Raw genomic sequence first — 11152 nt, 5'->3', positions numbered from 1 at the left:
AACATTACTGCGGCTTTTACTCCAAAGCCCACCTGCCCCTGACGTCAGTTGAGGGGCGTTCCTGGGTGGGCGTATCTGCATCACAGAAACGCCCTCATATGGTGCTACAATTCGACCCTCCTCGTTTGATGGCACTTTTCTTCTCAGGATGCTTAGCCACGCCCCCAGACTCACTTTCGTCCAATAGCGAGCGAAGAGGAGACGTTCTGCTTGGTATAAAGTGGCGGGGACGCAGCAGGTCTTTCAGCCGCTGTTGTTGCTTTGACAGAGTAAACGGTCAATCTAGCTTTGATTTACAGCCGAACTCTTTTTGGTTTGAACTCCAACAACACGTTTGCACACTGTACTATGGGAAAAGAAAGTATCTGGCTACTTGTCATCGGATTTTCTCTCATTTCGTGCGACCCTCTTTCTAATTCCACCCAGGCACCTTCCTCAAGTAAGTGTAACATCGTGTTTAAATTGTGCCTAACGTTACCCCAACGGTCAAATTAGCGTGTTAAAATGCTAGCTGGCTAATTTTATCGTCTCAAACCGTCTGAGCTCAGCAGCCTAACGTCGTAAACTAACTGCTAAAGTTAAACAATACTGCATAAAACGTGAATGCCAGACGTTAATTTACCTCAGTGTTAGCATTAAGATGCCAGTGCAACTGAATATAAGCTAACGGTTATGAAACATGAGTTTGAATAGGTTTAATGTCAGCTGTGTGACAGAAAAGTATGTGTTCAGAAACATTAACGGGGAAATCCACCTTTATTTCAGTATTTGTTGAGATGTAAAGTCATTCAGAGAGGTTTGATGTGAAGGGGTTAATAGTAGAGAAACCTACAGACTGATTTCTTTACTGTGGTGGTGAGAGGAACCAGGGGTCACAATGTCTACAACACTAATGCATTTTATTTACTGTCCGAAATCACCAGACGTCTCTAAATGTCTTTTTTTTTTACATTTAGCCCCTTTAATTATGTGAATTAAAAAAAAATCCCCCTTAAGTTTTTATCTCCGAAATGCTAGTGTTCAGAATCCCTTAAATTTCTGAGTCAATTTAACTTTGAATAGTAAGTGACCAGAACCTGGCAACCTACTGTTTGAAGTTCAGTTAACTTAAACTTTTAAGTCCAGTCACAAACTTTTTAAAGTCAAAATATTAACCGAATACCTTTTGTATTTTTGCGGTGATTTCACCAATATTTGGCATATTTGAGTTAAATGTTGTTCTCTGTCTTTCAAATGTCATTACAGCTCCTAATGGTTCATTTTTCCACTGACCGTGAAGTCTCACTATTATTAGACTAACTATTCATAGGTCTTTAGCTCTATGGGCAGTTGCATTCAGGTCAAGTTTAAGGGCCTCATGCACAGTTTGGGCACTGCAGTGTGATGAGGTGATTTTGGTCATGAGGGTTTAGCTACAAAGAAGCCATTCAGGTGAACTCAGGTGAGATTTCTAAGTCTTATTTTATTATTAGGTAACACTACTGACTGGATTGAGGACTACAGTAACATTCAGTCCAAGTTCTCACTGCGACATGTTGAGTTTCCTGAAGAGGACGTGTGCTACCTCGTCCCAGGAGAAATAGGCACTGTATTAGACTGCAACTTCAAGCCTGATGCCCAGACCTTTCTGGTCATCCATGGCTGGTCGGTGAGTTGTGTACATACAACATCTCTCTGCATTGAGGCCTTTTCGGAGAGGCAATGCATATTGTGCATCAAAATCACTAATGACTAAGGGTGGGTGGTTTGGCAAAAATTTTACATTGCAATACTTTACAAGTGCAACCTGTAACATGATATACACCAGATAGTTAGTTAGGAATCGGAACGGACACCAAAACTAGAGTTGAGCGATAGGCAAAAATCTAATATCATTAAATGTGACATTGATACGTTAAAAATACTATCAACAACTATGAAAACAATGATTTTTATTCAACATTTAACATGCTGTACTGCACTAAATCCAGTTAAAGAAGCCTAATTATGCTCTGTTTGTAAGATAACATGCAGTTGGTCAGTATTCCTTAAGAACTGATGATATCCTTGATGTGCACAGAGAAGCATATTGTGATGTAATTTATCATGATAAGGATAAATATCTTCATATTGCCACCCCTAATTCAGACAGGCTTTCTATAATCTATCTAAATCTGTCTTTATGATACATTGATATGTTCAGTATTTTAGCAGTTTTGACAGTAACCATTATATACTAAGAAAAAGGCATCGTGATGGAATTTGTCACAATAACGTTAACATATTTCCCACTCCTACTAATGCTATTGACAAGGATATAAACAATAATAGTGGCATATTAAATGAAACATAGTTTGTTTTATTGATTTTCAACAAAAGGACATCTAACAGCTCACAAATAGGTCTCATAGGTTGATGTATATTAGGTAAAGTTGTCTTGTTGGCATAATTACATGCTGTCTATCTCGGCAGGTTGCAGGGCTGTTTGAAAGCTGGATCCATAAGCTGGTGTCTGCTCTGTTTGAACGCGAGCCCACTGCCAATGTCATCGTGGTAGACTGGCTGGACAGGGCCAGCCATCACTATCCCACCTCAGCTGAGAACACCAGATTGGTGGGGAGGGATGTGGCCAAGTTAATCAACTGGTTGGAGGTATACATGTTAGGAGAGGTTCAGTTTCCACATGGAATAAAAGTAGTGAATTGAGTTTGTATGATTTTTAAATGTGTACATTATTTTAATGTGAATAAAACATATTACATCATCAGAACATTTGGGAGTTGTGTGTTGATGTGACATATTTTATTTATTTGGAAATTGTGTTCAAATTTAAATCAAGTGAATTCACTGTATTGCTTTTTTTCATAGACTTGTTGCAGCCAGGACAAAATGCTGTGACTCCACTTTTTTATACCGAATTTAATAATGCCAGTTGTTAGAATTCCATGATGAGTGGACAAATGGAACTGGACCAGCATTACTTGCATTATTAGTCTTGTTCCATTATCTTCCATTCAAAGTTATGAAGGTTTTCTGCTTCTCCTGCAAGCTCCCATTTCGGGGGGTGCAAGCATTTGTCCTGACAGCATCGTCATGTTTTATGCTTGGCTGTTGTGTCTCTCCATGTCTAACCCTGTTTAAGATTTTATTTTCAGTTATTTTAATTATGTTTTGATGTCCACTTATAGGTTTCTCCTTGTCATTGTGATGACTGGCCTTTCTTTTGGGTTGTATTGTGGAAATTAACTTTTGCTTGTTTTGCTGTGAAGGGTCTAGGCTATCCACTTGAGAAACTGCACGTGTTGGGTTATAGTCTGGGTGCACACGTGGCAGGCATTGCAGGAAACCTCAGCAACAACAAAGTCAACAGAATTACAGGTCAGAACCATTTAGACAAAAGCTACTGAGCCTGTGCAATGAATCTCTGTTGAATGTTTGTCTGTATGAATATCTTATTGGTTGATTGTTAGGAATTTTAGGTATGGTTTTAAGAGACCAGAGCATTGCACCTACCTAAAAATATTTAGATTGTCTCTTTGACTTCTCTCCCTGACTTGAATCACCAAATACAAAAAAGACCCAAGAGGGAGTTAGAATCTTTCATGTGCATGACTGCTGCACATGTAGGCTGTTCTGTACACTGTTTAAAATAAAGGTGGGAATAATGTTTTTTTTTTAGTTTTGCCATTGAAGAACCACTTTTGGTTCCTTAAAGAACCTTTCAGTGGAGGGTTCTTTCAAAAATGCAGTTGAACCCACTTAATTGAAAAACTCCTTAGGGAATCAAAAAGTAGTTCTCTGGTGCTCTTTTTGGTGTCTTTGTTTTTAATAGCAATGGGTACTAAAAGCAAGGTCTTCCTGTATTGTTATTTATACATTTGTTGTTGTTCCTATAAAAACACTTAAATAAATCTCACAGCCATTGACTTTCATGCTATCTTTTGACTCTTGACCTATAGGTCTTGACCCAGCTGGCCCAACCTTTGAGCATGCAGACACTTTGAAACGACTGTCCCCTGATGATGCTAAATTTGTGGATGTCCTGCACACTAACACAAGAGGCAGCCCAGACCTGAGCATCGGCATCCAGAGAACTGTGGGCCATGTGGACATTTACCCCAATGGGGGCACCATGCAGCCTGGCTGCAGCCTGCAGAACACCATGAAGATGATTGCTACATACGGCTTGTACAGTATGTGTTCATACTGACAGTAGTTTGAGTATCTGGTGATTTCTTTTATGTATTAGTTTACATGAACAGTCCCTTAGCCTTATTTCATCACAGTATATAATAATCAGCTCTCTCTCACTGTAATCAGTGCCATTATTTTTCCTGGAGAACTAGTGTTCTGTGGTCATTTCTTAAAATTTTGGCAAATTCGATAACCAATAACCAACCATCACTAATTGGAGATTTGAGTAATTAAATCTAATTGGCAGAGCCACGTGTAAAGCCACTGTAATTTGCTGAAATATACACACAATATACACTTATGTGCTCACATATCAATTGAATTCTATATTAATGCACCTAGATATTGAAGCATGTTCTTTGTATCGACCATAGAATGTAATACTGATAGTTGGGTCTGGACATAAGCATGTATATGGAGTAAACAGCCTGGGACTGGTGTATACAGTAGTGGGCTATTGAAATCTATATTAGAGAAAGTTATATTTACATTTCATCACTAGTCCAAGTTAAAGCAGATATAATTGCTGTAGCCAGGGCTGTCTCTAGCTCAGTGTTTCTCAGTAGCTGTCAAAAACTGTCACATCTTTCTTTAGATTTTTTCACACTGTGAATCACACTTTCTCTTGGAGATCATACATGAAGCAGCTGTCTATCATATTACTTGCGAAAGTTTGCTTTCTGTATGGTACATAGTTGGAGTTGTGCTATCAGCCTCTTGAAAAAGTGGTCCTGAACACCATATTTCAGTAGGTCTATCTAGGGGAACCAGTTTCCTAATGTGCCCTCCCAGTAGAATTGGAAATAGAAATGGAAAAACTTTAATGACCCGTCTGTTCAAATAGGAGCTGTTGTTTATTGGAAATTAAGTCCAATCAAATTCAGCATTTTCAACTCATAGCATTAGTTGACAGTTGTTTATTTTTCAGTTAAAGTTTAATTGGTTAATCATATACATTTGTCTCATTCCAACCTTATTCTAACATCTAACATCATTCCAGATGATGCAGCCGATGTTAAGAAGCTTTAAATTCATATAACCAATAATTTTGGCAGGTACAATTGCATATTGTTGAGAATTAACCACACAAAATTAAAAGTGAATGATTTTCTTCACATATTTCTGTTCATTACAAGATAAATCGAGTTACAACTTTTTAAAAATCTTAAAACCTAAAAGCTTCCACACTTCCATTCCTCACCCTCACAACCACATATCTTACTAACTATTATGAAACTATTCTGTATGTTACTGTTATTGGCCAATATAGGCCTTTGCAATACTATAAACAAAGTACCACTTTATCAAATGCTTTTATCCTGTCCTGTACGCGTCCTCAACATTCCCAGATTTCGGATGAGTTTACTGTGACTGATTTAATGGATAAAGGCAAATGTAAATGTAAATTGTGTTAATGTAGATCAGAGTTTAACCAAGTGTTAAGTAAAAAAGGTGTAAAGGTTAAGCTCAATAGGGTGCTGACTATTGTGCCCTTTCTGCCTTCTCAACAGACATGGACCAGCTGGTGAAGTGCTCGCATGAGCGCTCAGTGCACTTGTTCATTGACTCTTTGGTAAATCAGGATCAGCAGAGCCTGGCTTACCGCTGCAGCTCCAAAGAGGCCTTCTATAAGGGCCTTTGCCTGAGCTGCCGCAAGAACCGCTGCAATAAGCTAGGCTACAATGTCAACAAGGTCCGAACAACCAGGAGCGCCAAAATGTACCTCAAAACGCGGGAGATGATGCCCTACAAGGGTGAGTCTGTGAAAACTGAACCTAGGCATGCAGCAAAGAAAATGGTGATCTTTGAAAGTATTTACGGAGCCTTGTCTGGTCAGTTAGGTGATTATATCATGTGTCCAGTCGTGTATTACATTATAATGGTGGTTGGATAGTGTAGTGGTTAACACCTCTGCCTTCTACACTGTAGACTTGGGTTCAATCCCCACCTAGGCAAACACCCTACACTATACCAATAAGAGTCCTTGGGCAAGACTCCTAACACTGCCTTGGCCTACCTATGTAAAATGATCAAATTGTAAGTCGCTCTGGATAAGAGCGTCAGCCAAATGCCGTAAATGTAATGGCATCTGTCTCTCTGTAGTTTTCCACTTCCAGATTAAACTGCACCTCTTCAGCCAGAAGAATATGGCTCTGGAGAACCAGCCTGTTAAGATTTCTCTGTTCGGAACTCGGGACCAGAGAGACGATATCCCCGTAGTTGTGTGAGTGCCTGTACTTTCTGAAGAAAACTCATAGCTCTTTTCACATTTCTCATTAACAAGGATCAGTTCAGTAGTAGGAAACTTGAGCAGTCTGTCCACTTTTTAAGGTTGCTCTGCACACTAAAGAACTTCACTGTAAAATTACAGTAAATTACTGCCTACTAGTTAAACTACTGGCTACATGAATTACATTAATGTACTTCACCATGTTAACTGTAAATAGTAAAATAAATAGCTGTAACTACTGTACACTTACAGTAATTAGGTATAATTGAATACAGTAATCACATGTCTTTGTATATAACAAATGTAAAATTAATGCAACTCATTAACAGGTAATTTATTATACATTAACATATTAAAAACCCAGAATTTTAATTTTACCAGACTAATAAATGTGTTGATTATTTTAAATAAAAAGTTTTATACCCAATACAATATTAATGAACATATTTATTCACTATATTTTGTACTGTATGTGCACAGAATAACTCAAGTAAGCATGTTTCAGGCAGTTTAACTCTGTTTATAATTTGCATAAACATGAAAAAAATAAAAAAATTTTTTTATAAAAACAAACGAACAAAAAACTCCAGAAGAAAGCTTTAAAACACTATGACCAGAATTGTCATAATAAAAGCACTTAACAACTATTAAACTATCAAAATGCCTTTTAAAATGCCTTTTTATCTCAGTTGCTGCCACATTTCATAATGCTCTGTGGTATAGCTCGACGTCAACCTCAGTAATGTGTGGTGTTATTACAGAAAGTATGTAAATATTAGTTAGTTTTGCAATGGAAAAAATGAACCTACCTTTTTAGTTAGTGTTAAGTATTGTGAAATTCTGGCAATAATTAAAAATGCTGCCGTAACATTAGATGCCATGGATAAAAGCATCATGACAACAGTCAGAGATAAATAGAGGACAGCAATAACCTCAGTTATCAATTAGTTAATTACCATTCCCTGCCCTGCGTGTGATTCAAATCAGGATTGCATCTTGTGGTCCTCTGTAGGCCCAGTATGATCACCAACACAACCATCTCCTTCCTGGTGACATCTGATGTGGATGTAGGAGAGCTGCTGATTCTGAAGGTCCAGTGGGAGACAGATTCATACCTGCCTAGCTTCTTCAGTACCAACGAGTTCAACATCCGCAAAATGAGAATTAAATCTGGAGAGACACAAGCCAAGTGAGTACACTTACCACAGATAACTGATGGAGGTGACCACAAAGCAGGTCACAAGTTCTTGAGACTGTATCAGAGGCTCACTGATAGGAAAGGGTTCTTTCTTATTGTCGCAGTTTCTTACTTCTTGAAGTCATTTTTTTGTAGAGCTGAAAAACCTGAGTTCTTTAGAGTGCTGCTACTTTAGTTTTGGGTCTCTAAAGAACCTTTTGATGGATGGTTCTTTCAAAAAAACTCAACTGAATCCTACTGAAAGGTTCTGTAGGGAACCAAAAGTCTTCACTCTAAATAACCTATAAAGTAAATAGACTTATTGCTGATGATAGATAAATAATAATATATTGATATGAGGAAAAAAAAATTGTGGTACCCTTGAACAGGAGAACATGACATAAGTCATAAACACCTGTTTAAACTTCTGATCTATGTCAGTGTGTCTAGTTACAGGGAGATAGAAACAGCAATTAAAGTACTGATGGGGGAAAAATTAGTGGCATCTAGTTTCATGATAAGATAATAAAACCTATGTTTCAACTTTACAGGCCATACTGTACTTCTCTATGTTTATGTTGTTTGTCTTTACCTTCCAGGGTGATTTTCAGACCCAAAGATGTGGAGTTTGAGGATCTCATTCAGGGGGGTGACGCTGTGGTCTTTGTGAAATCAAAAGAGCATGAACAGAGCAAGAGAGAAGCAAGGTAAGGCTGTAAACACAGAGTAAGGATTGGCCTTAAATAACTATTCACTATTTACAGTTCTATATGTTTTATACTATTTCAATTTTTCAGTTATGCAATTTTACAATTTACTGGTTACTTGTGCATATAGTATAGTTTACAGTGTGTATAACTAGCCATGTACTTTGTATTTAATGCTTGTTTCTCTTTTCAGGTCACACAGACTTAAAATGCATGGCAGCTTCTTCAAGGAAGGTGTCAATGAATCAACAACAGATGTGAAGAAAGAAGAATCAGGGATGCAGTCAACAGAGAAACCAGTGGAGGTGACCACAAAGAAGGCCACAAGTTCTTGAGACTGTGTCAGAACCTGGTTAGTGACTTAAAAATACTGCTGTGAACTTTAATGCTATTTGCAATCAAATTAAAGATTTCAGATATGTAATCTCAGAAAATAAAAAGGGAATGTTGAACCTTGAAATTTGAAAGATGGAGTGATTATACTCATTCTTAGTGCATACCACATCTAGGAATCAGCATGTCAGCTTGACCTTGAAGGCAGGCTTAGTATAGACTTATATACTTAATGGCTGTTAGTTAGTATTAAAAAGTAATATTATTTAACAATATTATGTTACATATTACATCATATAATGTGAGTCCTGATTGCGATATATACTATTATGGCCTGCCTTCGTTTTTACAATGACATACTAAATATGTTATATAACTGTGATTAAATATAGAAATTCTTGCTACCTCTGCTTAGTAGTTCACTGGAATTCAACATTCCAATTAGGAAGTTACACACATTCAAAAGTTTGGAATCACTTGCTATATTAAGCTTTGCGTTTTTTATATACGATATCTAACTTATATTGTTATACTGACTAGTTATATTAATGTTTTTAATGTTATTTATAGTGCTAATAATGTTGTTTATATTTTGTTTACACGCACAAGACATTATATTCATTTATCAATTATAATTTGATTCGTAATGTTATACAGCTTTCTGAGTCATTTTAGAAGTCGACATATTTGCTGTACAGCTTTACAATTTCCTTTTTACCCCTAGCTTCCTACTACTTATTTGAAACCTGTGGAGATGTGCAGGACTATCACACCAGAATCATTTAAAAGATGTATCTGTAACAATATTGAAAACTCTTAAACTGTTATTCCAAACTTTTGACTGGTAACGTATGCATGTTACTCATTTATTATAAAATCAAATCGATGCAATGTCTAGTGAAATGCTGTATCTTCTGTTCTCAACATCCATGAAATGTATGACATGCTTATGTGTGTAATCTGTCTAATGTATGTTTGTACTTCAACCAAGTTTCCTTGATGTATATGTTCATTAAGCATGTATAAAACTTAGTTTCTCCATGTGATATGTATAGCATGTTTAGACTGGTTCTTGCAAAAAATATATTTACAGGTTCCAAACCAAATGTATTATAGTCCTAGTTTTGTAGTATGTATTTGTAGCCTTGTAGATTTTAGCAGAGGTCACTTTTAAAGTCATTGGTCTGATCCTAACAAACTGACTTTTAAAATCATCCTTGTATACAGAGGCCTTTGCATTGTTTTCTGTGTAACCAGGAATTATGGTTTTCTTAAAGAAATCACCCAGTAGGTATATATTTAACATGTAGATCTACCTAATACACATTTGAACTGTAAATAATGTCTGACAAATGTAATCTTTCAGTAACATGTGTTTTAATAAATGTAAAATGTAATGAGTTTTTGAATTTCAGTTTCAGTCTCCCATTTGTTTTGCATTGTGATATGATTGTCAATTCTATTTTAAAATTCACAATTCTTTTCAAGTTTAAAGGTGCCGTAATGAATAGTCAATTCATGTGAAATTCAGTAGACTGTGTGCAGGAGCATGTACAGTTCCTTGGAAAAGTATTTGCCCCTTTGTCTGTGTTTTAATACTTTTTCACACTTAAGCAAACACAAGAAAAGACAACCTATGCTAACACAAAATTCTGTTTTTAAAGGATTCATTTATTAAAGGTTATTTAACTCTAAGTGGCGCAATTAGCAAATTTTGTTTAATTGGGATCAGCTGAACAAGCCCTGCTGAATCTGAACATCATTAAAGGTTCTGGCGCTTCAGGCGTTAATACTGCTGGACTATTTAAGGTGGAACGGGAAAGTTAGCTAGCTAGCTACCAAGACCTTAGCATACTTTTAGTGATTTTTGTTTTGTTTTGTTTTTTTTTGCTATGCTTGTTTCAAAGAAAAAAACCATAATGCGTTGAAACAACGTTAAACTAAGATAACTCACAAATGATAATCATTGTATTTCTTTCATCTTGCTGGCTTTTTTTTTTTCTCATAACAGAGTGTGCCTCTGAAAAACCTTAGATTGAAGAGTCATATAGCCCTAACACTTCACCCTACCCGTCTACCCTTAAATGTAAACACGGAAAACAGAGGGTTAAGGGCTAAGTGGTAGGGGCAAGGGGTGAAATGGGATTGAGTCTAAGCCTCTGTGACTCCAGCAAACCATTCCAAATGGAGAAAACTCGGAACAGTGGTGAATTTTCCCAGAAGTGGCGAGACTAGGAGCAGTCCACATGAGTTTCGCAACAAGTCATTTAGGAAATTGCATGGAACCCCAACAAACACTGAAGAATTTGTAGGCCTCACTCACTTCAGATAAGATCAGCATTTCTGATTCCACTGTTAGAAAGAGACTGGACAAAAATGATATCCATGGAAGTGTTGCAAGACAAAAACCATTGCCAACCAACAGAAACACTGGGATATTTTGCCAGTCAGGGATCTGGTGAAAAGCTGACACAGCATTCCACTACAGGAACATCACAATAACTGTCAAATGCAGTGGTGCTAGTGCGGTAA

General features: G+C 37.0%; 1 protein-coding gene across 2 annotated transcripts; it reads left to right on the top strand.

Annotated features, from left to right (window-relative positions):
• Positions 1–228: 228 nt before the first annotated feature.
• Positions 229–10029, top strand: LOC108427189 (lipoprotein lipase). 2 transcript variants are annotated; one of them, XM_017697165.2, is made up of 11 exons: positions 229–439; positions 1473–1648; positions 2452–2631; positions 3249–3357; positions 3939–4172; positions 5685–5927; positions 6277–6397; positions 7416–7592; positions 8180–8287; positions 8481–8639; positions 9345–10029. In XM_017697165.2, exons 1-10 carry the CDS (start codon positions 349–351, stop codon positions 8620–8622), a joined length of 1581 nt encoding a protein of 526 aa, XP_017552654.2. In that variant the 5' UTR covers positions 229–348; the 3' UTR covers positions 8623–8639; positions 9345–10029. The 2 variants fall into 2 exon arrangements, with proteins under 2 accessions (XP_017552654.2, XP_017552653.2); XM_017697164.2 differs by having other exon boundaries at positions 8481–10029.
• Positions 10030–11152: the final 1123 nt, after the last annotated feature.

Source organism: Pygocentrus nattereri, chromosome 19, assembly GCF_015220715.1.
Source record: "Pygocentrus nattereri isolate fPygNat1 chromosome 19, fPygNat1.pri, whole genome shotgun sequence".
NCBI classification, from domain to species: Eukaryota; Metazoa; Chordata; class Actinopteri; order Characiformes; family Serrasalmidae; genus Pygocentrus; species Pygocentrus nattereri.
Note: the sequence above shows the minus strand (reverse complement) of the source record. Positions and strands in the feature narration are given on the sequence as shown.